This window comes from Marmota monax, unplaced genomic scaffold (genome assembly GCF_021218885.2).
Source record: "Marmota monax isolate L192 unplaced genomic scaffold, Marmota_monax_Labrador192_F-V1.1 WCK01_AAM20220418_F8-fsc00116, whole genome shotgun sequence".
NCBI classification, from domain to species: domain Eukaryota; kingdom Metazoa; phylum Chordata; class Mammalia; order Rodentia; family Sciuridae; genus Marmota; species Marmota monax.
The window spans coordinates 914,448-932,092 of NW_026695220.1; the positions used below are offsets into that span (position 1 = coordinate 914,448).

At 39.0% G+C, this 17,645-nt stretch overlaps 1 protein-coding gene across 14 annotated transcripts in view; it reads right to left on the reverse strand.

The window, feature by feature from the left end:
• The window catches only part of Dst (dystonin), a 451,671-nt gene that overhangs the window by 362,239 nt on the left and 71,787 nt on the right, over nucleotides 1-17,645 (reverse strand). For 13 of the 14 annotated variants that reach the window (XM_058575217.1, XM_046432573.2, XM_058575215.1 and 10 more), the window contains exon 4: nucleotides 30-237. In XM_058575217.1, coding sequence (XP_058431200.1) covers nucleotides 30-237 — 208 coding nt within the window. Of the gene's footprint in view, nucleotides 1-29; nucleotides 238-406; nucleotides 563-17,645 lie in introns of those variants that run through there. The other variant, XM_058575219.1, reaches the window with a different exon arrangement.

Consider the following 17,645-nt stretch of genomic DNA (forward strand, 5'->3'; position numbering starts at 1 on the left):
ACTCCATCCCCTTCAGAGGATGCGCTTACCTGCGATCCTAAGCACAGCCCTCTCAGCAGGGTCCAGCACAGAGCCCCCCTGAATCTTTCTTTTCGATCTCTCATGTTTAGGCAAATTCCAGGGTAAGGTGTCTCCCGGAGCTGGAGATGCCGAGCCGGATTTCTGGCTGAAATCATCCTCGTCAGAAAAATCCGCAGAGGAAGACATAGAGCAGCGATAGGACGCGTTCCCGGAACTCTATAGAGGATGACATAGAAAAAAAAAGCATTAACAGAAAAACACTCACATAAGCTCATCGATTCAAGCAGCGCATCCCCCCACCCCCGACATTGGGTCCGGCATTCTGCACCATCCTCAGAGATTTAGGGATGTACACAAACAAAATAAAATGAAACCCAGGGCTCACCATGTTTTCTTGGCCAAGTCTCCAAAACAGTAGAAACAATACCCAGGCGGTTCCAATACATGAAGATTTGCACGGAAGAAGTGTGTGGCCTGCTGTCCGGCCACCAGCTCACAAATGACTGGCCCAACAATGAAGCCAGAATCAACAGCCTTCCTGTTACAAATCTATAGTATTTGGCTCCCCCACCAGGACAGGAGAAACATTTTCCATTCCTAGACTGCTGGTTAATTCATTAACGCAACTAACTCAAGTTTCAAAAACAAAGCACAAATGCAGGATGTAGGGTCCCAACTCCTTTCCGTTTCAAGTCGCCTCACCACCGGAGCCTTCTTTTAACTAGTTGAAAGCCCCGTGTCCTCTTTATTCATTTTTCTTCATGAGACTGAAGCAGGTTCCCAGAAAAGAGCAAGGAGGGAGGGAGGGCTGATTCTGGGAAGAGCCTTTTCTTAGGACTAGGAGAACACAAAAGAGTGTTTTCAGAAGCCTAGGTCAGCTCCAATAAACAAACATCTAAACTCGGTTTAGGATCTTGACATAACTTAAACTTCTAGCATCGTAACAGCTGCCAATAATGTACATGAAAATGATGCAGTGCAGAGACAGGAAACAGATCCCTTCTCAGTGCCTGGTCCTTGCACAGTAAAATGAGAACTCGGAGGCTTTTCCCAAAGCACTTTGTCTGAAGGTTATTCCCCCAGTATCTAGCAGGAGCAAATCTGCAGGGTCATATCTTACATAAAGGGGTCACATCTTCCACAGAGAGGAAAAAAAGCACAAGATGTTCATTATTCCTTCTTTCTTTATTGGGTTGCATCTGTGACTATTTAGAGAGCCACCAACTTACTAACAGAGGAGGATGCTATCTGGGCTGTGAACAGGGTCATAAATAAAATAAAGTGTCATGGGAAAGGCTTTACTTTCCTATTCAGAATTTCTCCTTCTGAGGCTCAGGATGAAGATGCAAACCGGTATAACTTGAATTCCTGAAATGTAAGTTGCAGCCACGAATTCCTAAGAAGCAAGTCTCAGGCAGAAATCAGTGAGGCGTGCTCCAATTTGAAGCAAAAACACTGGGCTACTCACAAAAGCAGTGGCAACTGCCGCACAAACAGGCTGTGTGAGCAACATCCCAAAGCACTCACCCAAGGCCTGTGAAATAATCCATAATTGAAGCAGGACTAGTGGTCTTACCTCAAACTATTCAAGCACGTAGCTACAAATGGTCAGCACCATCATTTTAAAAGTTCAGAGTATTTCCCACAAAGAGAAGCATGTAATATTCATCTTTAATTCCTCCCCCCAAAAGATACTCTTCCATTTGATTATATAAGAAATTGCATTGCTTTGGCTAAATTAATTTTTTACTTAGATTTTGTATACTTTCCTATTGACAATAAAGTATTAGGCAAACTTGAGGCATAAGAGTAAATAAAATTGATTTTCTGTATTGCATCTACAGTCCATAGAGAGTTGTGAGTGGCATTAAGTCAGTCACCGTATGCTATTATCAATTCAATTTATTTTCCATGCCTTTCTGAAAATTCATCTTGAGCTCTCTGAGGTTTTGTTATTGGCTGGATCTGTGGGAAAAGACGAAGTTCTTGAAGACTTTTAACAGGGTATTGGGTTTCTTTGGTAGCCTTCTGTCTTCCTTAAAATGGTTTCCTACCTGTCCTTACTTAAGGTCATCCTTTATCTGTGAGATCATATTTCTTGTTGCTTGCACTATTTTAGTGAATATAGTAATTTGATTGTTTATCTTTGCAGACAGACTTGGGGAATAACTGTTAAAGAACTCCTTTCCAAAAATCACTGGTTATTGATTTTTATGGAGTAAATTTTTTTAATGGCCAGAGTCTCAGCTGACTGAACAACAAAATGTGATTTATGCCATGACATACACACTATTAATCACATGTAGCCAGATGGGAACAGTTACTACCCCCAGACCCAAGGGTGTTGACTAGTACAGCCTCTAATCTGGTCATGTCATTGGTAAACAGATAAGAGAGAAAAGGTAGAAAAAACAATCAGCAACACTTCTTTCAGCAATTTATCACAGGAAAACATAGACCACACACACACATATTCACACACACATACACACATACACACACACAAAGGAAAACCATACATGTATATAAAGGGTAAAGTCTCTCCTGGCTACACAGTTCACACATTTTAACAATCACAATATTGGATTTTTTTCCACACACACACACACACAAAAAATGATCTTTTTTTAATTATAAGACAAAACATACAAATTTAGGCCCATTCAAACCCTGAAAATGGAGAATGGATTTAAATAAAGATGCTTTGAAGTGGATGCAGCCTCTAAAATTATTATATTCTTTCATGTCACTGGGAGTTAGAGGGAATAGTGTGAGAGTACTAGTCTGTTTTGTTTGGGGAAAGCAAACACATTTTCTGACCCAAAGTCCAGAGCCCAACCTTTGATGTGGGTCTTTGAAGGTAGAACAAAGAAAGAGGGCTCCTGTGACCAGCCAAATCCCAAGTTCCTACCTCTTATTTGCTCCAATACCTAAGGTTTGATTCCTATTAAAATACGAATATCTATGCGTCCATCAATAGGGGATTCATTAGATAAATCATAGTATAACCATCCCATGGGCTATTACGCAGCAATGAAACAAAAATGTTGTTGATATGCATTTAGCAAAGATGAAAGAATTAATATAAAATGACTCCTTAAAAAGTCTGTTCAAGTGTGAGTGCATGTGTGTGGAGATAAATTGATTGATAGATATTACCAGCATGTAAACAGCGGTTATCTCTAGATGATGACAAAGATCATGAATTTATTAAACTGTGCTTCTTATAATTTTTTAACCCAAAACAAATGTACAAAAAGATTACCTAAAAGAAATGTCCAGGGGAAACCTCTATGAGAAGCAACTTCGTAAACCAGTGTTTATAACTCTTTTGGTCTCAGGGACACCCTGAAAAATTAATGGAATTAATGGAATCTATGGAAACCTCTCTGCAGAACAAAGCAAATAAGCAATTACACATAAACTCTGCATACACTCTTATGGGATTCCTAGACCCACTGACCCACTGACCCCAGGTTAAGCCTCCAATTCACAACATCATTTGTCATCACCATTTGGCATGCATGTTGAGAACGAGAAAAATAGGAAGGAGCTGTTCCACAAAGAGAGGAAAGAGTAATTAGGGTAGTGAAGACAAAGTTGGCCTTGGTCATAATATTTTTAACATTCGACCTCTGCTTTAATAAAAGACCCTGAGCTACCTCTGGAGTGAGGTTGAATCTGCAGAACTGAAAAAAAAGAAAGAAAGAAAGAAACATACTAGATGGTGATGAACAACAACAACAAAAAAAAACTGTACTATGTCTTCTATCACCTAGTTATTAAAGTAGTTTGAACAATTGAATTAGATCACCAAAAGCTTTAAGGTGACTTTCCTAATAGTCAATTCATTCATATGGTTACAAACAACCCAAATCTCCTAAAGCCAGGATAATTACATAACTCAACATTTTTAGAAGGGGAACTGAACAATAACTTCTTTAATTGAAACCCCAGTGGGGGATCTGAGATAAGTACAACGGAACTGCCTAAATTAGATGTGGCCCAGCCTCAGCACCCTGATCTGTAGCAAAGTGCCAGGAAATTGTCTTAGCACTAGACATTCTCTAAGGGCAATGAGGAAACAAGTGCAGAGATAAGGATTTGTGGAAAAGCCAGACTTTTAGAATCCCAGAGGTTGGAGTGCAGATTTTCACAAGCCCACATACTTATCATTTGTGCACAAGTTTGTATGTGTATCATGAAGTAAATTTCAAAAAAAGAAAAGACAGAGAAAATATGACAAATCCTGGGACATGCTACAAGACAACTGTCCTAGGTTCTGCAAAATGGTCACTGCTATGAGACATGCATACCCCAAAAGGGGGGACAGTTCTAATTCATAAAAATTGATGAAACTAAATTGAATTTTGGGTTCCTTTCTTTTAAGCTAAAAATAATACATTCCATATTACATAATTTTTACATTCTATATAAACAAAAAGACATCAAAATTTGGAAAAACTGAAGATCTAATTGTATGTAAAATTCCCTTAATTAGTTAAGGACAAATACTAACTTCTTTCATGTTGTATAAAAATACAAAGTATTGCACAAGTCTACATAAAATTCTAGTGTTTTGTTTAGAACGAAGTCAAAAAGGCAAGAGCACATTATCTGATTCTAAAGATTGCAAAGAAAACAATCTCTACCACAACAAATAAATATAGAAGAAAACAGTTAAGGAAAATATAAGAAAGTATGCTTAACCCCTTGAAGACAAAATGGGATAGGGTCAATTTGGGGAACCTTGTGCTTCCTTTAGTTAAATTTTTTTCAAAATCAGTTAAGCAATTCAAGTACTTGATCAGCAAATAAATAACTTAGCAAGTCCCTCACCTGGAAAGCACCTTAAGGTAATGGGAAAGGGGTCTGGTTTGATGAGGCCTCACTGGCTCTCAGTCTCTCCCTGTAGGGGAGACTCCCAGCAGCCCTTAACTCTGAGAGGCAGAAGAGCCTGGGTGGAGCTAGAGAGGAAGGGAAAATCAGACAGAGGAGAAGCCAAAAAGTTCATGTCTGTTCTAACTCAGGAGAAGAGGCCAGGCCAAGAGTTAAGGAAGTCAAAAGTTTCTTTCTAGCTGGAGGATCCAGTACATTGCCTGTGAAAGAACACTGGAATTCAGACTCTTTCCGGGTATGAAATTGTATGTAGTTGGAGTGTTCCTTGGTACTGTGCTTCTGGGTATATGGAGCTTGCTCACGGGACACAGGAGGGAGAAATTTTTCAAAAATCATTTTCTTCTATGTGGTCTCTCTCACAATAATACCAGGTGAGTATCAAAGATTCTTTTTCTTCCTTCTTTAAAGGCTTGAAAAGTATTTTGTTGTCATAAAGACCATATTTTCTTTATCCATCCATCCATTGATGGATACTGAGGTTGATTCCACATCTTGGCTAACATGAATAATGCTACAATAACCAACACAGAATATCTCTTAGACATACTAATTTCAGTTCCTGGTAGAAGCATAGTTTCGATTTATAGGCAATCTTGGCTCAGCACTAAGATACTCTGCAAGACTTCCTTTCTTCCAGCTTAACGGGTATGTCCCACCCAGACATACCATTTATTGAGTGACTCTAGGGATCGGACTAAGCATTTTTACTTGCTATCTTTCTTAATACTCACTGCAATCCAATAAGGAAACACATGTTAAGGGAGTTTAAGTAACTTGTCCACATTCACTCTGTCTGTACAAAGTGGAGGCAAGATTTCTACCTGGGTCCTCTGGACTCCAGTGCCAACCCACATGGCACCAATGCCCTGAAATGTAGTCCCAAACATTGGAGGAACATATAACATATTGTATGTTCACAATCCTTAAAGATATTACCATAAATTGGGAAAACCCAGAAGGATTAGACTTGATCTGGGTTCAGTACTAGGCCTGAAGCATGGAAATCACCAAGAGAAAGGGCATTTTCAGCTCAAAATAAAGAAAAACGATCCAAAACTATATAACCACAGTTGGCCCTTGAACAAGACAGGTTTGAACTGAGCAGGTCCACTTTTTCACACATATTTTGGGAAAGTTTTGACAATTTGAAAAAACTGTACTGTGTAGCCTAGAAATTTCAAAAAAAATTAAATATTAGGTATGTCATTAATTCATAAAATTTATATACAGTAGTCTATTTTTATCATTTACTACCATAAAATATACACAAACTGACAAAAAATTTTAACAAAATGTTAAAATTTATCCAAACTTATGCATAAACACAGACCATACATGGTACCATTTGCCATTAGGAGAAAGGTAAACAAAGATGCAGGATTAAATCATAATTGCATAAAATGAACTGCACCACATACTATAACTGCTGTCGTGATTTCATAGACATCTTCTGTTGCTACTACAGTGAGCTCAGATGTTGGAAGGATTCAAGTAGCTGCTCAGAAAGTGATGATCAGATCACATCTCCATTTGAGCAGCTGATCTCTCCATTAAATTGCTGGAGAGAAAATAAAAAGTGGTCTCTTACTGTTTTCACATGTTTTTCGATGTACACAGTATATAGACCACACAAAATACATGTTAATCAATTGCTTATGTTATCCATAAGATTCTCAGTCAACAGTGGGCAGTTAAGTTTTAGGGTAGTCAAAAGTCATATGCTAACTTTTTACTGCGGGTGATGTAGGGGGCAACCCTAACCCCCATGTTGCACAAGGATCAGGTGCACTCACAAGGACTGCTTTGAGTGTAGGGGGTACCCTCCTACTCCAAGGGATCCAGTCTTCACTTACTCTATGGACTCTCCCAACTCTCAGATTCTTTGGTCCTCTGTGCTTGCTCACTACCACAAGTCTCCCCAAATACATCACAAACAAAAGAAAAACTATGTTAAGTATCCAAAGGCTGAATCTTTCTAAAATTGTAAAAGTCTTTCAAATTTTTCACAAATATCTGTTTTTGCAAGTCACCTTAATCCAATCCTATTAAAACCATAAAAATAGAGACATCAAGAACTAATTTGCATTTGAGGCTCTACAAATAGTCTTTCCAGAGGAAGGATATTTTAAATAATTTACCTAAGAGAAAAGCAAACATACCCTGAAAATAGCCCAACAAAACAGAAACACATTAGGAAGACAAATTCAAACACTGAATACTTTAACTACAGAATACTTAATCTTATATTTTAAGTAGATGTTTATTTATGTCAGTCAGTTAAAAATATGTCCCAGATACCACACAGGCTTCTTCCTTGGAGGAGTTTGAAATCTAAGAAGGCAAAGGTGACTTAAATAAAAGAAAGCTATCTTACTATTAAATATTATCATCTTTACATATTAAGCTTAAAATATATCTTCCAGAAAATAATATATTGACAATAATAGGGTTCATACATTTTCTTCCATACACAATCAACTAGGAGATTGGGATTGAGTCAAATAGACTGGATAACCTCAAGTCCCTTCAGAGACCAGAATGGAAAAGCAAAAACTCCCCACGTCCCTCATGCTTTGGACAGTACACTACCCAAAACTGATAAACCCACCAAGTAGATTCACTGTGGTTGGCCTACCTATTTAAAGGCAAATTAATGGCAAACATTTAAAAATTAGGAGATTTTATCTGAAAATTCAGATGTGGGATACCAGGTTTAGTGGTGGTATCGTCTTTATAGAAAGGACATGTGCTTTCCAGTGTGACATAGTACCCACCTGGCCCACTTCATTCATTTATGATACCTGGCTCCGGTAGGCATATGAGTTTGGGGACCATGGCATAAAATAAGGGATGAGTGACATTGTTGCATTCAGAGTAAAAGAAAGCCCAAAGGTGCAGGAAAGGAGAAAATGATAATAGGAAGACGATGAAATTTTAAATAAAAAGAAGAAAACTAGAGAAGAGAGATAAGACAAAACAAAAAGAAAGAAGCTATTAAAATATTCAGTTAAATAGATGTCAAACAAAAAGCCAGTGATTCCATGTTTATGCTGGTACCCAAGTGCTGATCTCTTTCTGCTGTACCCCCAAGAATTCTGGTTAACATTTCAAATGCCCAAGAAATGGAACTGTGGGACTTTTGTAAATGCTGGCTTGTGATCCACATGAGTCCAACTGGACCCATCACTACTGCTGCTGCCTCACCTCTGGGTTGCTCCTGCCCATATCCAAGGTCAACTTACTCCCACATATTTCTCCTATCTCCCTCTGTCATGGAGGAGGTTCTGCTGCCAAGTACTTCATAGCTAAGATGTGGCTATGACTTCTGTTGGAAAAAAGATGTGAGCTATGATTGTTTGTTATGGGCCCGAAGGCAGAAACAGGCCATTTGCAGAGACCAAATTCCAGCTACCTTCTATGCTGTCTACTCAGAAAGTTAAAGATATATGCGTGCTATGGCATATACCGATCTTGAGGAAAATCACATGGAAAACTGTTAGGCTTCTCTAGGCTTTGGTTTTCTTATCCAAGTAATAAGAAATATAGCAGTACCTAATACATAGGGTTATTGTGGCAGAATAAAAACCACATGAAAAGTACTTAGAGCAATGCCCAACATACAGGAAGTATTCAGTAGATTGATGATGCCTATTCATACTTGCTTGATCCAGAGTTAGATGGACTGTCTACAGTTAAGCCAATATGATTACCACTCCAGAAAATATGAAGCAACAAACACACAGAGATAGTAAGTTACTGAAACTAGGTCACATTAACAACAGAAGACAAGGTCCATGAAGCTCCCATATCTATCCTTCCCAAATTGGTGGCTGAATCTTCAATTCTTTAGGATGCCCCTGTATCTTTCCAATACTTTCTTTTTTCTTTCTTTTAAATATATTGTCTCCATTACTAGAGACAACAACAAAAACTTAAACAAACACATTAGTATTTAAAATGCAATTACAGATCATCAGTTCATCCCTGTTGATACAATTAGGGCCCACACAAGTGATCATAGCTCACATAGCAAGGGTCTGGCTTTATATTTCCTTTATGTTTCCATTTTCATTACCTGTCCTCACTAATAATAAGACTACAGAAAATTATTTTTGTTGTTTCCAGAAAATTATTTTTGCTAGTAACTTTTATATAGCTATTCTTTCAAACAGTTAATACTTAAGTGGAAGAATTACTTTTTAGTAAAAAAAAAAAAAAGTTTTTATTATTGAACTGAAACAAAGTCTGTAAAACTTTAGGTACTTAGTACTCCCACAGGCCCATTCTAGGGAAACAAGGGTGTTCACATGTGTGTTAAGTGAAAACAATTCCACAACCTAAAACCAGGGACCAGTGCCTGGACACAAGGAGATCCATTGCCTCCAAGCTAGTCTGCTAGAAAACTCTGCCTAGCTGGGATGGTAGCAAACCAATCCAACTGCAATGTCCCTTCAGGAATAGGCTAAGTGCATTCCAAATGCACTTAACTAGCACTTCAGATTTCCCAAAGATCTGCCAGTCCTAGAACACTCAAGATCCTTTCAGAATTACATGGCTCAAAACTTCTACCGTACACTAAAGGGCTGCCCTGGGTTTCACTTTATCTTTACAGTAGATCTTTCCTTCACAAGGTAATCTGGGCCCTTCCCTTCCTGACTCTACCCATACAGGAAGCCATGTGGCAGGGCAGGATGCAGAAGCAGTCTACAAGAGAATACCTGGTTTTTATTTTCCACAAGCCTAAATCTGTTAAGGCTACAGTTGTAGAGGGCCAGTGGTCTCTGAGCAAAAAGACATTCCCCAACCTTAAAAAAAAAGGGGGGGGGGGTACTTCTCCGCTAGAGGAAGGATCTATCTACATCAGGGACTTCTGGAGTCCCAATAGAGGATCCAGATATAAAGGACTGCTTGTGATGTCCAGGGGCACAGATCATAGAGCTATATTTTCAATGAGTCCTAAGAATAACCCAGAAGCAGACTTAGGGGCAGTGACAGGGAGCATGTCAGCATAACCTGGGAATACAAATGTTCCCTCCCATTTCCCTGATGCCTTTGCATGGCAGCTTATAGGACACCAAAACCTTAACACAACTTTAAGGTAGAGGAAGTGGGGAGCACCAGAAATGGAGTAAAGGGAGACTGTCAGTCAGAACCTGAGTTTAAAAAGTAAAGGTAATGGGCTGGAGATGTGGCTCAAGCGGTAGCACGCTCGCTTGTCATGCGTGTGGCCCGGGTTCGATCCTCAGCACCACATACCAACAAAGATGTTGTGTCCGCCAATAACTAAAAAATAAATATTAAAAAAAAAAATTCTCTCTCTCTCTTTAAAAAAAAAAAAAGTAAAGGTAACCTATCTTACAACAGAGTTTATAGACTGGGACTCAAACTCACTGAGTGGGAAGTGACTGGTTCTCATAAACATTACAATCACAGTTCTTAGGAGTGGGCCCTGGATGAAAAGTCTGTTGACATTGCTAGGCCTTTACTGGCCTAGCAGCTGGGTTTAATGTGTGTAGAGATTCAGAGAGGAAGCTCTGCAATAAGAGCTAAAATGCCCTGAGTTTCTATCTCTCGGTCTTCCTGTCTCTCTCACTCTCTTCCTCTTCCTTCTCTCACATACACACACACAAACATACACCCACAGTCCCACCAACAGAAGTCATCACAGCAGCTACCTCCTCATGTATCTCCTCCTTCCCCCAGCATCATTTTTTATTGTAAGTCTACTTTGAACAAGGGAAGAAGGGGATTATTAGCTTGCTTGCTTATTGCCACCTTATTCCAAAACAGGTATTAAAGTAACAAAAAGAAAACAGCTGGGCTCCGTGGCACATGACTCTAATCCCAGAATTTGGGAGCTTGAGGCAGGAGGGTTGCAAGTTCAAAGCCAGCAACTTACCAAGACCATGAACAATTTAGAGAGACCCTGTCTCAAAATAAAAATATTTTTAAAAGGGATGGAGATGTGGCTCAGTGGCTAAGCACCCCTGGGTTCAACCCCTGGTACCAAAAAAAAAAAAAATAGGTAGTAGGGAGTGGGGAAAAAATGTTGTGACTTTCAAGCTATCCAACCAGAATCTCAAAATAAGAAGTAGGAAATGCACAAGGTATTTTAAAAGCATACAGTGGAAGTGGCTGTGGGTGAGGCTGGGGTAGCAGGTGAGAGATGGGGAACACTGTCTGCAATGCTAGATCCTAGACCTGTCTTTAGGAGCTAGAATGTTGCTGGAGGGTTTTTAGTGATCTGCTCTTATAGACTGATGGGTGACTGACAGGTGTAGAGAATGGACTAGAGCTAGGTCAAACTCAGAAAAGATTAGCCTGCATCTATTCTAACTGTCCAGCAATCAATGATGAGAGCCTAAACTAAACCAGTGATATTGGAAATGGAAAGGAGAGGATGGATTTGAGACATATGTAGAGATTTTTTTTTAAAAAAAAGAAGCTAGAGAAAGGCTGGGCTGTGGCTAATGGTTAGGGAGTTAAGTAGTTTCCCGATAAATAAAAAGATTGGAAGTCCAGCAGGACACTAATAGTGAGGAGCCAGAAAAGAACAGGAGGGCCCAGGCAGGTCAGATAGGGAGGAGTCCAACATTGAGACACTTTCTGAAAAGCCACCTAGTACATGATGATTTTAATTGGCTTAAGGCACAAGGTTTGCTTAGACACTAACCTCCAAGAGACCAGCTACAGCCCTACAGTGAGTGACCCCTGGAAACCTGCTGCTCACAGAAGCTGCAGCTGGCCAGCATGCTGCAAGGCTCTGCTGAAGGCACAGCATGCTGTTAACAAAGCGTCACTGAGCCACTCAGTCCTTTATTTGTCCTTTTTCTCATACACACAGAAAACAAAAAGTATAAAGTCCCCTTTCACACTCGAATTGTATTAGAGACCACAGTAGACATGATACATTGTTTTCTTATTAGTCTTGAACATATTAGGAGCCATGATATTACTCTACTTAAAATCACAAAAATTTAAAAAAAAAAAAACTTATCCTGACTTCTGTCTGTAAGCAGTTGATAAACTGTTCCTACACTTACAAAGCAACTCCTCTCATTCTTTCACAGTAGGGTTCTCTTCTCAGTTCCAATCCTGTGCCCTAGTTTTACACCCCCATGGCTCTCTCCTGGTTAGTCATAATGTGCACTGATGATTCTTGTGAATTCCAATCCCCTGACCTGCCTCCCCTTCCCAGCTGCCCTCATGACCCTGAAATATTGCTTGAGTCTTTTTTTAATCCTCCCTTCCTCAACAGGGGCTTTCCCAAACCAGTCTAATGGCTTTCTACAACAATAACACAGAGCAAAGAATTTCTGAAAATACATCATTATCTATGTCCAGAAAACAATATGATGAATTTTATCAGAAATACACATACACTGCGGGGCTGGGGATGTGGCTCAAGTGGTTGCATGCCCGCATAACATGTGTGAGGCACTGGGTTGGATTCTCAGCACCACATAAAAATAAAATAAAGATATTGTGTCCACCTAAAAACTAAAAAATAAATATTAAAAAAAAAGAAATACACACACTGCAAAGAATATATGAATAGCTGTTCCCTGTGCCCCACATCATTCTCCCCAATGAACAGGCCCAATGTGTGTCTCAGCACAGGAACCAGCGGGAGTGCTGGCAGGTGAAGAATCCAGATCCTTCAAAAGTCTATTCCAGAAAAATAACTGTTGTTTGGTGTAATGGTTAATATTATGAGTCAACTTAGCTAAATCATGGTACCCACTTTACAGTAAAACATCAGTGTAGGTGTTGCTCCAGAGATACTTTTTAGATGTGCTTAATATTTAAATCCACAGCCTTCAAGTACAGCAGATTACCCTCCACATAAGAAGCGGGCCTCACCCAATCAGTAGAAGGCTTAAGAGCAAAGTAACTAAGTTTTCCAGAAGAAGGAATTTTCCTCAAGACTGCAACACAGAAACCCTGCCTGTGCTTCCAACCTAATGCCTAATAGAAGCTGGACTCAAAACTGTGACAACCAATCTTACCTGAATTTACAGCCTTCCAGCCTGACCTACAGATTTCAGATATACCAGCCCCACAATTTCATGAACTCATTCCTAAAAATGAATAAATCTGTGCTTGTGTGTATGCATCAGGACCAACACATCCTAATGGTTTTGTTTTTCTGGAGAAGTCTAACTAGGACAACTGGCTATCACATTATCAGAGGTTTATAGTTTTCCTTTTAGAATTTTATGGAAAGAAAGAGTGTAAGACTTTTACCAGGCTATCAGGAAGCCATAATGCTTCCTAGACTCCATTATCAACTACCTATACTACCACAAAAACGTTACCTAACCTCTCTAAATTGCTCATATTCTAAATGTAGATAATCACAACTACTTTACTGAATGTTAGATAGTATTAAAATAAAAATGTAGCCAGGCATTGTGGTGCATACCTGTAATCCCAGCAACTCTGGAGGCTGAGGCAGGATTTCGAGTCCAAAGCCAGTCTCAGCAGATTAGTGAGGCACTTACCAACTCAGCGAGACCCTATCTCTAAATAAAATACTAAAAAGGCGCAGGTGGCTCAGTGGCTCAGTGGTTCAGCACTCCTGGGTTCAATCCCAGGTACCAAAAAATAAATAAATAAAAATGTTTACAAAACCTCTAATATGATACTTGCCTGACACCTAATACTAAATACATTTTAATAGCATTTCATTCTGAGATAAAAAGGTAGCATGAAAACCAGAATAACAGTGATTATGGGCTCAGCTGTAGATCAGTGGCAGAGCATTTGCCTAGCATGTATAAGGCACTGGGTTCCATCCTCAACATCACATCAAATAAGTAAATAAAATAAAAGTATTGTGCCCATCTACAACTTTAAAAAAAAAGTAATTTTAGTTATATCATCCAAAAGTATAGCATTTAGAGGGCTTGAAAAAATTTTCCACCTTCCTTCATAACACCTTACAACTATTGCCTAAAAATTCCAGTAATAAAGGTACATTGTTTGTTTATTATTTTGGTTTGGAGCTTTTTATTTCTAATCAAGCTTCTCACAGATGAAGAACATTAAGCTGGTATTAGTCATTTATATTTTAGCGTGAAAAAGGTAATCAGGCTACATCCTGGAAAAAAAAAATGTTTTGGTAAAAAGAAAAAGGAACACTGAGGCTCCTAGAGGTAAGGAAAAATAAACTCTGTCTACTTTACAATTTTTCCTACAACCATTTCTGACCAACATAGAGACAGAGATGTTAGGAGTAAATGAGTTCTCTGTCCTAGCAGAAACACAGTCCCGCCCAATTCAAAACTCCTCAAGAGAAAGACAGGCTGGAGCACAGGCTCTTAATTTAATTGTGAAAACCCACCCGTTGGCTTTTCCGGTTCAGTAGAACAGCTCCTCATCGCCACGCTGCTGAGTTCTAGAGACAGATGGCCTTATCGTCTCACCTGCCTCCCTGCTTCTCCAGAGAGAAAATTATCTGATGTGATCTGATGGGAGTCAGAAGATCTGCTACCAAAAGCTGGTGCCACAGTGTCTGAAATGCTCCCATGATAAAGTCACTCTTCAATTTTCCTCGACCTGAGACAGACTTATAAAATGCACAAGCTTATAGGAGGGATAATGAAGCAGGCAATTTCCTCCAAAATGGACAGTGCAGATCATCTGAGAACAGCAAAGTCAAAAGGACAAAAGGAAGAAAGGGGAAGAAAAGTAAAATCCCTTGCAATTTTGTAAATTCTTTGCCTTCTCATTAAGTAGGGAACCCTCAGATAACTATCTATGGCTTCTGGCTTCACTCAGGGAAAAATCCAAAGCCTGTCCAAGGCCTCAGGATCTGTTCTTAAAGAACTCCTCAAATGGCAAACTGGCACCTTTGTAAAGAAAGTTCTAGGGCTGAGGATATAGCTCACTTGGTAAAGTGCTTGCCTTGCATGCAGGAGGCCCAATTTTATATCACTTTACCTCCATCTCTCTATTCCCCTTCCCATGGTACCTACCCCACCTGACAGGTGATCTATTTACTTCCTAATCTGCTTGTCATCTGTCTTACCCACACCCGCTCCCAAATAAAGAAGCTCCAGAACTACAGGGACTTTGTTTTGTTCACTACTGTCCAGCCTAGGTGGCTCATAAAAAGTGCTTTAAAAATGCCAGTTGCCATTATTATTATTAACTAGCATCAATAAAAATGCCATTGATGTGAAATGTTTGCAGTCTTTAGAACTTCACTCCTTGTACAGTCTTATTTATGGTTATCTCTGGAGCTACAGAGAGCTGATAAAGTTCCCAAACAGTTTTTAATAAGATTTTAAAAACAGGAAATAATGACAAGTCATTTTGTTTATGAAAAGCAGCTCTCTTATTTCAAAAAAAGCTCTATTTCACTTCCCTGGTATCCTGAAACGTCTACATCTCAGACTTCCTGGGGTTTTTTTGCTTTAATAAACAGACAAGGTTGCCTGGAGTCATGGTGATTACTGGTATTCTGGAAATAAACTTGAGAAATCTGTTGTCTGCTTAATAATCCCATAAATTCCAAAGATTATTTTGTAGTTTTTCTTTCTAATGTCAAATGTTTGTGTTTCATAAATTAATTTTAAACATGGTGGGGTCAGTTCAGCTTATAAAAATGTATAAAGAAAACTTTTACTTTAATTTATAGATATAAAACCCCCAAAATGCTTAGCTAACCATGACACACAAACAGGGAAACAACACAGCACAGTGCATCCAGCTCGCAGGCCTCGTTTCCACTTGCAGCTTTGAGGTAATTGGATATGCGGTTGACATCTCAGATCACTCCTCTGTTCCTTGTTTCCTCACAGTGACAACACAGGAAAGATGATTTTTGAGGTTCCTAAACTGTCCAGGTATTCATCATCTCTGCAGCTCTTTTGCTGTCCAAATCCCAGTATCTTTCATGTTTCCTTTTCAAACTGATAGAGAAGCTGTTTATGTTTTTACTTTGAGGTAAGTTTGAATGCCAATGAATTAGAGATAGTATGCGCAGAGTAGTACATATAATTAAAAAAGCAAAACAAAACAGAAAACATCCTCTCCTAATCCCATAACTCACTCCTTCTTCAAAAAAGTATATTCTGAATGACAAGGTTTTTAGAAAGTCCTTAACTGCCAAAAAAGATCAATAAAAAAAATCAATGAATAAAATAAATAAAAGATAGAATAACTTGACACACAATTGCTATGTCATAATTTCTTTTATAATAAAAATATTACAAGAATGTTTTCTCTATTTGAGGTTTTATGCTCAACTCCAAATTATAAAACACCGTATAATTAAAAAGTCGATTTGGCTTAACTGAAAGGATGAGTATATAATGAAATTTGATACCTGAAAGTAAGTGAGTCGCTGCGGTACTTTTCAATACCCTATGCAAACATGAATTCTACTCTGCATGGGAAAATGAAGCTGTTGTGTCATCTGCTTAAGATTAGGAGTTGAAGCCAGGTATAGTGCTTCACACTTGGAATCCCAGCAGCTCAGGAGGCTAAGCCAGGAGGATCGCAAGTTTGAGGCCAGCCTTAGCAATTCAGTAAGACCCTGTTTCAAAAAATTTTTTTACAAAGGGCGAGGGTATGTAACTCAGTGGTAGAACACTTATCTAGAATGCCTGAGGTCCTGGGTTCAATCTCCAGAACAGGGAGGGGGGGAAAAAATGATGAGGAGCAACTGGCTAAGTGGTGTCTTTAACACCCTATACAAAAAGCAAGGTCTTGGCAGACAATGACCAGTGTACCTTGAGAATAATGTCCACATTTTTTAACTGGGTGGCTATAATACACACTGCTCTGATCTGAGAAACCCATTTGGGAGAGCGTTTTTAGTTATACAAAAACAAGGCAATGGTTTCTCAAGCCTCCTATTGCACAGTACCTAAGCATGCTGGAAAGAACAACATATTTCTAAATGCATCAGTGAAGTGGCAGAAAAGCAAGGAAAATATTCAGACACTAAAGAGAAAAGTAAAACCACAGATACAGAAATGTTATGCTGACCTCCTGTGACCCTAAAGCTTCACTTGGTGGCCAAGCACCTGCTCAGAGAGAAGACAAAGCCAAGGGAGTCCAATTTGAAAAAACACAAACAAAGCCTGGAAAACCCTGAACTAGAAAAACAAAACAAGATGCCCTGAGATAGAGGGATACTTGCCTGTCTCCAGTTGGAGTTTGGCTGGAGTAGGGAAAAAAAAAAAAATCACCATAACCACAAGCTGGTGCTCAGGTATATTTTGTGGCCCAAGCTTCATCCACGCATAGCATGAAAAACTCGAAAGCTGAGAATTCACTTTTAGATGTCCCTTCTTATCCAAGCTTCAAATACCACAGATAGGGGCTGGGGTTGTAAAGCTCAGTGGTAGAGTGCTTGCCTAGCATGTGTGAGGCACTGGATTCAATTCTCAGAACCATATATACATAAACAAATAAAAACAAAGTTCATCAACAACTAAAAAAAAAGTTAAAAAAAATTTACCAGAGATAAAGTTCAATCAAACACAGGCTCATAATAAAGAGTCACAAATCACATAACAAAACAAGGTCCCAGTAGTGAAACTACACAAACAACACAGCCACACACACTCCAGACAAAAAATTATCAGATATTAAGTATATTTTATATGTTGACAAAAACAGAAAAGGGTATCAAAAGTAGAAGTTAGAAGAAAAATAAAATAACATAAATTGAGATTCAGTGAACAGAGAATATATAAAGAACACATGCA